Source organism: Mustela putorius, unplaced genomic scaffold, assembly GCF_011764305.1.
Source record: "Mustela putorius furo isolate JIRA1106 unplaced genomic scaffold, ASM1176430v1.1 tig00537350_pilon_pilon_pilon, whole genome shotgun sequence".
Lineage (NCBI taxonomy): Eukaryota > Metazoa > Chordata > Mammalia > Carnivora > Mustelidae > Mustela > Mustela putorius.
This window is the reverse complement of record NW_025422471.1, coordinates 9011656-9027935: the sequence shown is the minus strand read 5'-3', so window position 1 is coordinate 9027935 and position 16280 is coordinate 9011656. Positions and strand designations below refer to the sequence as shown.

Below are 16280 nucleotides of genomic sequence, written 5' to 3'. Positions count from 1 at the left end.
TACCCTAATCCAACCATTTTTCTCCTGATCTGGAGCAAAGGCATTTTCTAGACCCTGTGGCACACACAACAGAAATCAGATGCTGAGAATGATGCTGAGAAGGGACCAGGCATTAGCAAGAGGATGATGTGGATATGAGTGAGTTGATCAGTGTGATTTCTAGTTACTTAAGAAGCATCACATGATTTACTTGAAGTTTATGAGAAAAAAAAAATAACAAGAGTGATGAAATCCTGTAGTACGATTTGAAGAGGTGTGAGACAGATTTGGAAATGCAGCTGATAGTTCTTCTCAACAAGAAAAGCTGAAAGATCACATGCTAAGCCATTACCTTACTTGACCTTTTCCAGCTCTTCCTCATTAGCATTGTCTGTAAACAAAATAAAGCATTTTCATTATCTTATCACTCGAGTACAGAATAGGGCAGCCAGTGGTTTTCTAGAGGGAGCTTAACATTTAAACAGCAGTTTCCAGCAACGAGTATACAAGACAAAACTTGTTTATCACAGACACACACACACACAGCTAGAAGAAGCACCTTTAACATTCAAGCAGTCTTTCTGGTGAGAGTTCACTTTATTCTTTTGTAGTGAGAAATGAGACAGTATTTTAAAATAGAATGGAAATTTTGAGATATCTTAATTATTGGTTGGGAAAAAAAAAAAAAACCTATTGAGTCTCATGATTGGCAATTGTTCCCTTTGGTGGTGGAGGCTGACGGTGTACGATGACTTTACCAGGTAACTTTTCTCTTCAAACATGTCCAAGAGTCTGTTGCTTTGGTGGCACCCTAGCATTAGCTCTGCTTCCAGTTAATCTTTAACTATCTTGGGGTCTACAAATGCTTTCAGTTGTGAAAAACGTTGCATCAGTCGATCTTCTTGCTAAATGTTCAGCCATAACATGTCCTTTAAATCAGTTTTTTCTGTCTGTGTGTTTCATAATAAGAAGTAATTATGGCTATAAGTTTAATTTAAGGCTAATGGAAATCTTTAATGAGTGCCCAAGATCAGTGGTCTCTTGCATAAAGTAAGTCGTAAAAATCCAAAGATCTTTTATTCACTCTTCAGTTTTAAATTTTTCTCCGTGAACACTGCGGTATTAACTTCCTGATTAACCTCTTTACCCTCTCTTATCTTTAAGGCTGATGAAGTGGAGAATAGGGAGTTTGGAACAAAGAATATAGCTCATAGAAATGCTTGTCGTATTTGTACATCAAGGAAGCATACTGGTGCCTATAAGAACCATACCTCCTTCAGCAGAATTCACTATAAGGCAGGTCCATTTCAGAAACTACTAATAAATTACAAAAATACAACAAAGAAAAGATTTTAATATAAGATTAAGTCACATAGAAGACAACTTTTGGCCTAAACCAAGACAATGGAATTACGAAGTTCTATGGTAAGAAATGAGAAAAATCCTAAAATTGTCAAAGATATGGGATTCATTCCTCTTCTTTGTAGATAGTGGTTTTATAAGTTATATTTTTCCTGCATATCCTGTGTGTTAAATATTGACCAAAATATGGGAGAGTGATAGATTTCCTAAGGTTGCCATAATTCCTGATTTTTTTTTTTTTTTTTTTGAATGGAGCCAGGAAACAGCAAGGCATTGTTATCAAATACTATTTATAGAAACATTTTATATGTTTTCTAAGCACTAATGTGCAATTTATTTTGTAGCAACAAAACCCACCATTGGGGTGTAATCCTGATGATTCAGACCTGTACCCCTGGGACAAATAGTACATTATATGTTAATTAAAAAAAACAACAACATTAGGTTGTGGAGAGGGCCACTGTAGTGGTCATGTAATCAATGTTCATCGTTGATCTTAAGTGAGTTATTGTTCTCAGCATCAACACCAACATCACCACCTTCTCCCTGATCACTGAAAGGCAACTGGAAACCAAATACTTCTATGGTATGCCATTCATAGAAACTCCACCAGCTGATGTAAAATAATAAATGCTCAACTTTCTCAGAAAGCAGAGTTTCAATGAACAAAGAATGGTAATTCCTAGAGGCAATGTTTTGAGTCAAATCAAGTAAGAACAATTAAGATAAGTCAGAAAGTCTAATCTCTTAGCTCTTGGCCATTTATCATCACCGTCTGGTTCCTAAGAATCTCCTAAAATTCCATTCTATAAGAAATGCTATACTATGAAGAAGGGGCTAAGAACATGAGGACGAGTTGAATCTCAGGGCAACACTACTCAGAATGACACACATTCACCACTGCTGCTCAAAACCACATTCTCTGGGGCACCTGGGTGGCTCAGCCAGTTAAAGCCTCTGCCTTCGGCTCAGGTCCTGATCCCAGGGTCCTGGGACTGAGCCCCACATCAGGCCCTCTGCTCCGTGGGGAGCCTGCTTCCTCCTCAATCCCTGCCTATATCTCTGCCTACTTATGATCTCTGTATGCCAAATAAATAAAATCTTAAAAAACAAACAAACACATTCCCTGACTTAGAGCCACTGCATGCAATAAACCTTCAAGACGTAAAGCTAACTATAGGTTGGTATTTTTTCCTGTCTCTCAAAACTAATAGGCTGCATGGTTTCATTTTTCAGAGTTGAGATACTGACACAAACAAACAAAAAATCAATGATTTCCCAGAGCATAAATGTGAAAGATCTGGGAGTTACGGACCTAAATCTGTTATTTTCCTGATTTGGTTTCTAGAAATCTATTATTAGATCCACTGACTCTCTAAATGTCCCTAGATTTTTAAAATTATTATTTTATTTATTTTTTTCATCATAACAAGTGTATTCTTTAATCCCCATTCCATATTTCACTCAGCTCCCCCACCCAGCTCCCCTCTTGTAACCCTTAAGTTTGTTCTCTATAGTTAAGAGTCTGTTTCTCGGTTTGTCTCTCTCTCTCTCTTTTTTCTTCGCCCATTTGTGTTGTTTCTTCAATTCCACATAGAAGTGAGGTTAATGTTATTTGTTTCTCTCTTGACTGACTGACTTTTGTTTAACATTTTGTACTCTCTAGCTTTAAATGTGTTGTTGCAAATGGCAAGATTTCATTCATTTATATGACTGAATAATATTTGTATATATATATATATATATATATATATATATATATACCACATCATCTTTATTCATTTATCAATTGATAGACATTCAGACTGCTTCCATAGTTAGGCTATTGTAAATAACGTTGCTATAGACAAAGGGTGCATGTATCCTTTTGAATGAGTGTTTTTGCATTTTGGGGGTAAATATCCAGTACTGCAATTACCAGATGATAGGGTAGTTCTATTTTTAACTTTTTGAGAAACTTCCTTACTGTTTTCCATAATGGCTGCAGCAGTTTGCATTCCCACCAACAGGGCAAGAGGGTTCCTTCTCCACATTCTCATCAACACATGTTGTTTCTTGTGTACATATCTAGAAAAATGTTCCCACGGTTGATGTCAGAGACATTACTGCCTGTGTTCTCTTCAAGGATTTTTATAGTTTCAGCTCTCACAGTCAGGTCTTAAATCCATTTTGAGTTTATTTTAGTGTATGGTGAAAGAAAGTGGTCCCTAGATTTTATAACAAGGTTTCTGCTTCTTGAGCAAAGCCAACCAGCTAAGTATTGGGTTTAAGTATCCCCCTCCTAAGTTTCTTTTTCTTTTTAGATGGTTGGGTTAAGAAAGATTCAATAAAACTGGAAACAGTAGAAGAGTTTAAAAAAAAGGCGAATTTAACAAACACAGTATTACTACTATCACCTTTGCTATCTGTGAGATGTTAGAGAAGAAAGATTGGGGAATGTTAAAGATAGGAAATAAAGCAAATTAGAGAAAAATAAGATTTACTTTTTGCTCTACGATCTTAATTTCAGCTGAGAAACATATGAATTTGTTTTTGAAAGCACCATTATCTAATATTATTACAGGATAATCAGACTTCTTCATTAGTAGCTCAACTTTCTTTGAAACCAGTGAAAGAAATAAGTAGTATAAAAATATGGCCTTGATAGACCTGCAGAGCTGATTATGTTTTCATGAGATTTCACATTCTCAATCCATTTATTAGCTTTATTTTTTATTGTAGTAGTTTTTAGGCAATTACATAGCTACTAAAGATAGAATAATCAGAGAATAGCTAGATATTATTGTATAAACGTATTATAAAACATTAAATTTTTATAAGTGGATTTTAAAAAAATGTTAGCTATGAAATAATTTAGAAAAATTTGCAAAATAAACCAACATGAAAAAAGTATATTTTTAATTTGCTAAAGGCCAAATGGGGTCAATTCATATGTTTCTTACAATCCTCTATTTTTTTTTTTTTAGCTTTAGCCAAGCAATTTGTAGGTCTAGGTTATCTAAGAGAGTGTGCAACACAAATTAACTCACTTTTATTTCACAAATTCTCCAATGAAGAAAGCTGTGGATTGAACTCTGCTAGAAAAAGAGCCAGAAAGAACTCAAACACACTATCAGACCAAAATACCATATACAGGACACACATGGATGCATGACATACTTTTGTAGGTTCAAAAACAAGACATGCATTCAAAACAGAAATGACAGCTGTGTCATGCAACTCAAGAGCATGCCCCTGCCCCCCATGAAGACTGTGGTTTCTCATACACACAATGCTGGAAACTTAAGAAAATATGTATCTCTATATATCCGTTCACATCTGAGATTTTTTTTTTTTTTTAAAGACTCAATGATGAGCTCAATGGAGAAGACTTTAGTATAAGCAATTTTGAAATACTATTGCTATTACTCATACTATACTCCTTAAATTGCTATAATTAGACATTGCATATTTTAGAGGCTTTCGTAGATTCAGGAGACTGCTGGGATTTTCAACTCCTTCTTCAGTTTTACTGATTTCCAGAACTGGCAATCAACACAAGGAGAAATCATTCCAACTGCATTATTCATGGCATGTATTGTCAGTATTAAGAGTGCATAAAAAAAAACAAAACAACAAACACAACTCACAAGATAACTGATTTAGAAACTTGAGCACTTTGTGATGTTAAGTACTCTGTATTTCCATTTTATTCCTACTTTAGGTTCGATAGCATTTTTTTAACATTAATGTTCTATTGCCTAGTTGATTGTTAGACTTGGTCACTAGCTCTTGAAGTCATGCCTTCCATTCTCTATTTTAACACATAGAAAATATTTAGCAAAGCTTTGTAAATACAGGCACAAGCATAAACATGTGGTTCTTGGGCTTAAGTCTTAAATCCCAAAAGCTTAACATAGATTATTTCTGTTCTAATAACCCGAGAGTAGAACTCATAATTTTGGTGTGTGAGGATCAATGCAAAAATCACCCTCTTTTCCTTTCCTATATATCATGTTAATATTAAATAGAATTGTGAAGACTTTAGTAACTGATTTCTAGCCTGCATTTGAATTTTTCTAAACAAGATTTGTTCCCTGGGTAATTTGTGAAAGTTCGGCCTACCATTTTCAAGACAGAAATATGTTTTATATTTCAGACATATAAAAATTTAATTTAAAGATACATTGGATCCCTGATTGTTTTTAACTAAAAAGCTTCAAATATATTCCAGGGAAACATATGGAGCTAATACTAGACATGGTACAAAATGGAGAAAATACAGTGATATGCTTCTAATGCATTGTCATCATCAAATATCTTCATACTCAATTTCAAGCAGAAGATCATTAATGTACTAATTTTAAGAACTCAAAAGAAAATTAAGTAAGTACTTAATATTGTTTGTGACAATCTCGGGAACTTGAATACTGAAAAGAAGAAAAAAAACCTTAAACTACCTTTTCCTGGATCTTTAAAGTGTCCCTTCAAATCCTCATAGACATTAATCTGCAACTCATTGAACAACCACTGGTACAGAAAGCTGGACTAGCTTGGAGAGCAGTTCTCAAAAGAAAGGTAATCAAAAGCAATATTTTACATATATGTAATTATATGTATTTATATGTGTGTATATATATTACACACACACATATATATATATTTATTAATTTTTACCAGAAGTGATAGGATAAAGAATGGAGGTGAGGTGAGGTATGTCAGGTAGGACAAGGGACAGGGAAGAAAGCCGAGACTAGAGAGAAGGTGAGCTCTGCTGGAGTTTGTATGACTGGGGCAGAGGTTACCAGTGAGGGAACACATGATGCTCATTGGAGAGCTTTAAAGTCCCTCATCAGAAATTTCCATTGAATTAGAGAAATAAATACAGGTCACTGAACTCTTAGAAGAAGAATAAAGAGGACATTATAGGGCCTGGCACAATGTTTACAGATGATCAGTCAATGTTTTTTGATACTTGTTCAGCCAACAAATGGTCCTTGTTCAGTCTCAAAATCTCATAATTAGTGTTGGTTCAAAGTTTTAGAGACTTTAATGAAATAGCTATAAAACTGCTATATAGAATAAAAGAAAAGATAAGAAAAGAGAATTTATGTCTTTTTAGAAATTTTCATCCTGTCAGCATATGCTTAGAAGCCCTGATTCAAATCTAGGACATCAGACTAGCCAGGATACTGGGGATGCCACAAGAATATCTGTAGGGGATCTTTCCTGCTTTCTCCTCTCTACGTGAGTCAGTTCACTTCTCCACAACCAGCCCCATACTCCTCGCTCTTGATCACATTCCCAAGGAGGAGCAAGTGACACCACACTGGACACTCTTCCTTCACTCCTCACGTGTGACTGGAGGTCAGGATGGTCACCAGCCAGAAGCTGGCTCTGGTTTCTGCTTCAGCTGTTGTGCTTTTCTGAGTCCTCACTAAGCTACTTGCTTCTCTGGTGAAGAAGAGAGAAGCCAGGTGAAGACAAGGCTAGTGTGGGGGTGGGGGGAAGAAGACATCCTTTTTCAGTTGCCACGGAGGGATGAATTCAGTGCTGTTTGGGACTCTGAAGAGGGAGGGCGTGAAGTAAAGCAGTGAATGAAAAAATACTTGGCAGTAAAGGCTTTTCTTTCAAAAAGCTGAGCAGTCAAAGGGACTTCAATCAAGAAAACAGCATTATGATTTCAGGAAGAACTCTTTGTTTTAAGGGTAAATGGGCCTGGAGAGAGACGATGAGGAAAACAGAAAAGGAAGAAAAGATGAACAATACCAGATTTTTGATGAGCAACTGTTTCGTATAACCCACCTGTTTTCTTCCTATTCATGTTTGATAAATCACTGATGATCATTAATCAGGCTATAATACTTTTAAGGATGTTTTTCTAATTAGAAAGACATTGTGTTGAAATAATAAATTTGAGCAACTGTGGAGATTGAAAGATTTTTACAGGAATTGTTAAAGGACAAATAATGCTGGAAACCACTTTGCCTGTGCTAATAATCTGACGACTCATTTCCGTGCAATTCAGGACAACTTAGCAGCTTCATCTTGGTTCTAACTTGATCTCTCAAGCCTCAGTTTGATGTTAGAGCACTTAATAAATATCCCTTTTCTGCAAGAATTCAACAGACCCTCCATCACCAAATCACCCAAATAACTATACCAGTCACCATATCCTTCTACTTTACAGTCATGTTGCCAGTTGGGATGGTTTGGGAGACATAAGATCTCAGGCACTTAGGGATTTTCATTTATAAAGTGCTATTTTTCATTAAAAGAGCAAAGAATCTCAAAATAAGATTCTGTCACTAAGTTTTGTTGATTTTTTCCTCTTATACATAAACCTGCTGATTTCTTTCCATCTCTACCTCGAACAATCCTAATCCAAACCTCTATCATCTTCCAGCAGGATTTTGGCAATAGTTGGTCCTAACTGATCTCAATGTATCCATTCTCACCCTTTCATCTGTTTTCCACAATGTAGCTACACAGCTATTTTCAAAAGGTGAAAATGATTATGCCACTTCTGATTTATAGACTCCCCCTTGCTCTTCGGGGAATGACAACAAACCTTAACATGGCCTACAGTCCCTACACAGTCGGTATCCCCTTTCCACTGTCATCACATGTCATGATCTCCCACACTCTCCTTTGCCTCCACCTTTCCTAAGCTCCAGGAATTTTTCAGTTCCTGGAGTGCGACCTATTTTCTCTAGCCACAGGATCTTTGCACACACAGTTTCCTCTGCTTGAATACTCTCCTTCCCTGGTTTTTGTCTTATTAACTCCTGTTCAGACTTCAGACCTCAAGTCCCATTTGACTTCCTTAGAGAATTCCTGTTTCCCTAACTAGACCAAATTCTATTGTATTATCTTAACAGCAACACACACCTCTCTTTCACTGAACTCAAAACAGTCGTCACTATAAATTTCCTTCAGTAATTATTTTATCCCTAAGTTCTCCACTGGATAGAAGTTCTATTGTCTCACAAGGGAATTGCATAGAACCTGGCTTACAGTAGGCTTTGGCCAATACTAGGATTATTTAGATTAAGCAATAAACAATAAAATTCAATAAAATACGAATAAACACAATTTATTCCTATGTATGGATTGGCCAGCTAGGATATACTCCTTGGCCTGTCCTGGGTGATGTATTGTGCTGTACTTACTCCTTGTGCTGTATAATATATTCTGGATTGGTGACTTCTACAACGATGGGCTTCCATTTCTAAATGGAATTTTAATTTCTGTAAAAGAGTTTCCTTACCTACCCTTCCATTGGCACATGTGGGCCTGTGCATATGCACACTCACATGCATTTTGTTTATGGTGCTAAGTTCTCACAGTAGGTTTTGGTAGTACTTGTTAAAAAAGAGAAATTTATACCTCACTGAATTAAGCATGGATAGTTAAACCATACTTAACAAATACAGTATATGAATATGGGTGCTCGTTGCTTAATTTTTGGAAAGGATAGAGAAAAATATTTGTTGAAAGGGTGAATTTTTCAATGAGTTTAAAACAGTTCCAAATTTAAAGTTGGGATTCACTATTTTAATCTACAACCTAGGGGAAAATGTCAATAACACCTTTCCGGCAGACGACACACACCGACTTTAATCATGCATCACTTTAAGACAACAATACACACATTGCTGAAATAGGGTACTTGGACTTGCCAAAAAAATTATGTTTACTCCTCAAATGTGTTCTAACCAAAACTAGTGGGAGCAGCTCCCAGTACATGAAAGCGCACGGAGTCTAACAGATAATCTCCAGCAAATTGTGGCAGGAAGTGCACTGGCAAGCATACCCGTGCAGGTCGAACCTGATGTTTTTTAATGTCACTTAACATGCTGTAGTAATTGGCTCCTCTGTATCCCTTGTCAGTTTCTCACAGCAGCATGGTGTGCAAGGAAGTACAGACAGCCAGTGCTGGAAAATGTGTAACACCGACATGGAAACCCATCAAGAAGATGAAACGTATTCACTTATCATTCAGCAAACAAATACCAGAATGCAGAAACTCTATTATAATTTCACCTCATTTTTCTTTGTTATGGTACACCAGACAATACGGTCAAAACAGTAGAGTCTGGATACCTCCGTGTGGAATTCCAAATATTCAATTCAGTAGCAAATGTATTCCCTGAATGAATGCTACCATTTGCCTGCAACGTAACATGTCTGAAATTCGGAAATGAAATTATAATAAAAATTGCAAACGTGTCCCTTATTTACAACAAGAGGTTCCGATCTGGAGCACAGAACAGGAAATTTGAGTCGAAAAAGATGTAAAATGCAGGGACTAAGGAATACCCAGGATACTTACGGAAACAAAGAACAGGCCCGACTTTCATACGCAGCTTCTCTTTATTATCACCTCTGGGTTCAAAGAAGACCCATGACATTTCACCAAGTGAGAGCAAGAAAGCACTCCTACAAGGCTGTGGGGCAACTTACCACATCCCTGTGTTCTCCTTCTTTAGGGGTAAGGATGACAGAGAGCAAAATGATTCCAAGGTAATGATCAGGATAATGGGGATCTTTCAATGTTAGGGTCACATCTGTGGGCCTATGATATAAAATATTAAGATTGTGAGCAGTCATTAAATGGATAGGCCAAAAATATATTTTATATTGACAATTTATTATATTAATATTTTGCATTTTAAAAAATTAATATATAATGTATTATTAGCCCCAGAGGTACAGGTCTGTGAATTGCCAGGTTTACACACTTCACAGCACTCACCATAGCACATACCTTCCCCAATGTCCATAACCCCAACACCCTCTCCCTACTCCCCTCCCGCCGGCCCCCCTCAGTTTGTTTTGTGAGATTAAGAGTCTCTTATGGTTGGTCTCCCTCCCGATCCCACCTTGTTTCATTTATTCTTTTCCTACCCCTCAAACCCCCCACGTTGCCTCTCAACTTCCTCATATCAGGGAGATCATATGATAGACAATTTATCATTTTAAAAAGAAAGCCAATTGTGTTTTCTTTACTTTTCCGGTATAACTTCTGTTGCTATTGAAATATCATTAAATCACAATTGTAGATCAAATGGAAATACTTGGGTTCACTGCAGATGTCTCAGTCCTGCCTGGGGTTCTAGAAGGCTGGGAAACTATAACAGTATTGAGAAATCCACAAGTCCTTTTTTTTTTTTTTAAGGATCTCTAAACACACAGAAAGCAAAGCCACTATTTTCTATAAATTTGAGACTAAAAAGTAAGTGAGGGTCATTTATAGACCACTCCATGATTTAGAATGAATGGATGAATGGGAAAAAAGGAAAGGATAAAATATAACTCGCCTAATATACATCATAGACATAATTTTTATTTTTTTATGTTTTTAACAGACTCCATTGTTTAAAATGCTTCTATATATTTTGGCTGTTTAAACCTATGTCTAAACAATTTTTAGGTTTAGAAACATGAGGAAATCCATTGTTAGTGGATCCAGAGTTAGCGCATACTTAGAAAGCTTTAGAATCATGTATGTCTGAGGAAGAGATTATGAATTACTCGGTATTACCCAAATTCACTTTTACAAATAATACAAAACACACATTCAACTGACAATGGGTAGGTAATATCTTATTTCCATATTTCAGTTAAACAAATATTTCAGTTTTAACAAATGCATGTTAAGTTTTATAGTATATATGTGTATATGATATATACATAAATATATTTTATATAGAATTTGATTTGGTTCATTTTGTTAAGCAAACAGGGGTTCATGCACTCTGTAAACTTAAGGGATTGTGGAATATGCAATACAAACTTAAATCTTTAAATGTTGTCAAATTAGGCATGTTCCCTTACTTGTTCGGTCACTTGTTCTTTTCATTCACAAAACATGTATTAAGCACATATGAAATACCACACACTGTGCTAAGCTCTGGATAAAAAACAGATGTCAAGATCAAAGATAACATTATCTTCAGGGAGCTTAACAATTAATAAATGATACAGTTGGAGCCTAGTTTTGGGGAGGGCTTGGTGGGAAAAGCTGGTCCAAATAAGAATTTTCAATTCTGTCGGCACATCAGAATTCATTGGGGAGCTTTTAAAAAGTGTCTATTCCCTAATTCTACCCATGATGACCCTGGTTCGATAGATAAAAGGTGGGATGTGGAAATTTATATTGTTTGCAAAGCTCTTGAGTGATTTTCCCATACAACCAGGATTGAGAAAAGCAGATACTTTTTATTGCTAAGATGAAATACTAGGAGACTCTTTCACATGATGCTTAATTTTTACCAAGTCAAGGGATAATGTCATGAGAAAAAATGAACAGTTTTCTGACGTCAGAGGTTTTAACTGAAACATGAAAAATTAGACTGATAATACACGTTATAATAGTTGTGATCCAAATTGCTTCATGATCAATTTAGTTACAACTGATCACTGTGGTTTGACAATTTGTTCCTTTTATCTTAAGAAATTCATGTTAAGCATTATAAAAGATATGTACATATTATACATACATATATATTTTTATATGGGGTTACAATTTTATTTGATTCATTTCCCTGTAATGAATACATATAAATTTAATAGAAACAACTTCATTACATTTTTATAATGATTACACAATAAAAGATTTAAGAACATTTGCAATTGTTTTATGATGATTATCTATTATTTTTTTCTTTTCTTTTCTTTTTTTTTAAGATTTTATTTATTTATTTGAGAAAGAGAGAGAGCTTGAGAGGGGAGAAGGTCAGAGGGAGAAGTAGACTCCCCATGGAGCTGGGAGCCCAATGTGGAACTCCATTGTGGGACTCCAGGATCATGACCTGAACAGAAGGCAGTCGCTTAACCAACTGAGCCGCCCTGATTATCTATTATTTTCTTTTAATGTAAAACCTTAATGCATTATATAGTAAGATAAGTATTTATATGGCTACTACCATTATCCATTTATCTGCACCCAGGGACTACTGATTTATACATAGAATGTAATGGTATATACCAGCTAGTGATTTTAAAAAGTAGTTTGTTTAGAACTTTTTGTTTAAAGAGTAGGATGTTTATGTGGTTTTGAGAGGAAGGAATGGTTAAATACAAAAAATAAGTAATGTGTCAAAATAAACACAAAATGCTTATATATAATCTCTTTTTATTTTCTTAATCATCTCATATTTTTTTCCATTTAAAGTTATTTTTCACCAGTGATTTATCTTTAATAGAGAACAAGGGAAATTTATGAATTGAACTGATTGGAATTTATGAGTTGAATCTGTAATTCAATCCAGCAATTTGCATATCCTTTAGCAGAAGTCCACAGAAAAAATAACTGTGGCCTTTATAAAAGAACACCACAGTCCATTCTAGTTGGAACTCAGTTTTCATGATGATGGACTACATAAAAAACCATCTAACACACGTCCTTCCACTGCGGTGAGGGAGGGGAGTCAGCAATCACTAGGCCTGTCATTAGCTCAGCCCACAGGAAGCTGTAGGTTGAAGTGGAGGACGTGCAGGAGGTACAGAGAAGTCTGCTCTTTTGTCCAGCCCATGACAAAAATGACTATTGGAAGTCATTTGTCAGAATAAGGTGTCGGCGTGCTCAAACGTAGTTGACTGTAATAGATAAGGGGATTCTACTGTTTCTATTTCATTTGCTCTTAACATATAAAATAGCCATCCGGTCTATTACTCTGCTTTCTGGCTTTCCATGACTCCTGCCACATGATGTACATAATCAACTAAAACATCTTAAAACCATCAAAGATCTCACAGCTTCCTATGCAATCTATCCCAGCACTGCTTGACCCTTTTAAGACATATTTTTTCCCTTTCTAGTAATAATTCAAAGCTCCCAGTTCAAATGTATTTTTTAAAAACATAAGCCCAGGGTCACCTAGGTGGCTCAGTGGGTTGAAGCCTCTGCCTTCAGCTCAGGTCATGATCTCAGGGTCCTGGGATCGAGCCCCGCATCAGGCTCTCTGCTCGGCAGGAAGCCTGTTTTCTGCCTCTCTGCCTACTTGTGATCTCTGTCTGTCAAATAAATAAATAAAACCTTTAAAAAAAAACATAAGCCCATAATTAGGTATGAGGAATGACTAATATTAGTAATAATTATGTAACTTTACAAATAGTCAAGCAATGATGAACTAATCTGAGAAGATACAACTAATCTTCCTCCATGTTTGAGGCACTCTTAGATAACCTAGGATTACCAGTGATAGCAAAATTAGAGTGTACGTGGGCTCAGGTGATAAGGGAGTGGCTGGTTTTGAAGCAAGGTACACGTTTTATTTCTTATACGGTGGCCTGATTCTTAAATTAATAATTTTGAATAACATGGATAATCTGCTTTACGTCCCACTACACCCATACCAGTTGTGTGAAAAGTAAGGGATGTGTCTTTTATCTTTATTGTTGGGAGACAAAGCAGGTGTCCAAGAATTTTTCTCCTGAATAATGGTTGTTGAATGAGAGAATCAAAGAAGATGCTAGTATTTCCACTGGGTAGATAAGAAAGATGAACTTGAAAAAGACTGGCTAGCATGAGGCTCACAACAACAAATGAGAGAACAGTGACTAGATAACGGATCTGCTGACATTTTCTATTACACAGGCCTAGCTTCCCAACAAGAAGTAGCAATATTATAAAGGTTCAAAGTTACCTGTTCAACTCCAATTGTGTGAGATCCAGAAACGCCGAGCCCATAAAGTCATCCTGTAGTCCAAAATCATAGTCAAATACCTAAGAAGCCAAAGAGACAAGGCAATTATTAGAACTAATTCTATATAAGCTCTAAATAAAAATATCTTGATTATAAAATACTGGTTGTCTATGTCACCAAGACCAATGAAACTTCTTAATATTTTTAAAAATCACTTTGCTTGAAATGTTAGGGTCTTGCAAAACATACAAAGGAAACTACCTTTAACTTTGTACTTAAAATTGCTGTTTTATATCAAATAGAACTTCAAGGAAGATGAAAAACGAAATCAAATAAATATAGCAAATCATCAAAAATCTGAGGAATACAGGCTTAGAATATTTCCCCATATTATTAGCATTACTGAAAGGAAAACTAAGTTGGTATGAAAGTCAACAAATACGTCTTCTCTAGTGGGTTACTGGTGATGAGACTATAATTCTAATCGCTGTATTTTTCAGGTCACTGAAGATAAATTCTGTGTTATTATAGGAAAATGCTGTTTTAAATATACAAATAAGTAAAAATTGAGATGTTGTTATTAAAGCAGTTTGTAAAGTTATATTAAGGCTAAGTCAAATTAAGTTTTTATCATCACAAGCAAGGCTAGGAAATAATATTAACAAAACTACCAACAACAAACAGAAAGGAAAAGAGAGAATGCTACTTCTTCCTTCTTACAAAACTATTTATCCAGTATCTTCTCTATGCCTTTCACGTTTCTTATTCACCCTATGATGAATAGGGTGAATAAGAAAGCAGTGTCCCTGATCTCTTGGGACCTGCATTTAGGAGCTGAGATGGTTCATTAAAACCCAAACAGATATATACAGGTCAGTGAGGAGTGCTGTGGACACACATGTCTAAGGGGGTGTGTTGGGAGCTGCTATTTTAGACTGGAAGTCCAGGAAGGCCTTTTGGAGGAAATATGCATGAAGAGACTGGAATAATGAGAAGGATTAAGCCAGTTTGGGAAGATCACTCCCAGGCAGAAGAAAGAGCAGTTGAATAGCATACTCAAGAGTTCTCCAGAAGCCAGGGCGGTTGAAGCCCACTGAGAAAGATGGAGAGGGAAAGAAGCCTGGAGAAGACGGCTGAGGGCAAGGTCAGTTAGGGCCGTGTGCAAAAAACTCTAAGTAAATGAGAGTTGGCTAACTTCCAACCATTGTTAATTTTCTTTACTCAGTCATCCCTTCTGCCAATATTGATCAAGTATTAATAATGTACAAGATAATACGCTTGGCACTGTGTCAGCAGTGGTGAGCAAAGCTGACACCGTGGAGGCTTACAGTTTAGTGAGGGAGATAGAGGCGAATTAAGGAAGGGCACAGGGGATACATAATTACAAATTGTGGTAAGGGTTGTAAAGAACAGAGTGTGAAAAGAATAAAAATAACAATAGAGAGCAGGGAAAACTTAAGGTGGAGAAAAGACATAAAGTTGGGGGCTGTGCTTTCTGACCTTTTCTTTCTTTCTTTTTTTTTTTTTTTAAGATTTTATTTATTTATTTGACAGAGGCCTGATATGGGGCTTGATGTGGGGCTCGATGTGGGGCTCGATGTGGGGCTCTATCCCAGGACCCCGGGATCATGAGGCTTTAACACTCTGAGCCACCCAGGCGCCCTCTTCCTAACCTTTTCATATAGAAAGTCTTTGGAATCCATAGCCTAGCATTCCTGAGCCCAAATCAGCATGACTGGCCTCAACAGTTAGAAAGTTTGAAGGAGAGGGAACAGTATGTACATAGCCCTGAATGACTGTTTTTTTTTTTTTCTCTAGAATAAGTAGAGTTTGAGTTAAGCAAACTTACTATGTAAAAAATTGATATATAAACAGAAAGATAAACACTTTGCATTACAAAAGGATTCTTATATTGGAAGAGCCCCAAGGGGATTTATTTAAGTGATAAGTTCCCCTAATATCTTCTAAATTATTCAATTTATAGTCATTTGATTTACACACAACCTTTCAGGAGTATATTTGTTATAGACAGCACAGTTCTCCTGTAATAAATATTCTCCTTGATCAATTGCACTTCTGAGCTCTAGTCATCGGCTCAGTGGCGTATCACATGAGTATATTACAACATCAACAGGCAAAGGACATGTCAGTATTTGCAAGTGGCTGCAGAAGGGTATTTTACAACAAAAGAATTACACTAATGATTAAATATATTCCTCTTACACAACCTCTTCTAACCGTACCACCCTAAGGCTTAAAATCTTGGGGACCCTAGTGGTAATCAATGAGACCATCTGGGCTACATCT

General features: G+C 36.2%; 1 protein-coding gene across 11 annotated transcripts in view; it reads right to left on the bottom strand.

Annotated features, from left to right (window-relative positions):
• MCTP1 (multiple C2 and transmembrane domain containing 1) overlaps positions 1–16280 on the bottom strand; it is a 526997-nt gene that overhangs the window by 224044 nt on the left and 286673 nt on the right. For 10 of the 11 annotated variants that reach the window (XR_006605000.1, XM_045074455.1, XM_013044488.2 and 7 more), the window contains exons 4-6: positions 13974–14053; positions 9787–9898; positions 332–370 (exon numbers count right to left, since the gene is read on the bottom strand). Coding sequence is in view for 10 of the 11 variants with exons in the window: in XM_045074455.1 (XP_044930390.1) it covers positions 332–370; positions 9787–9898; positions 13974–14053 (231 nt within the window). In the remaining variant the exon portion in view is untranslated. The remainder of the gene's footprint in view (positions 1–331; positions 371–9786; positions 9899–13973; positions 14054–16280) is intronic. The other variant, XM_013044490.2, reaches the window with a different exon arrangement.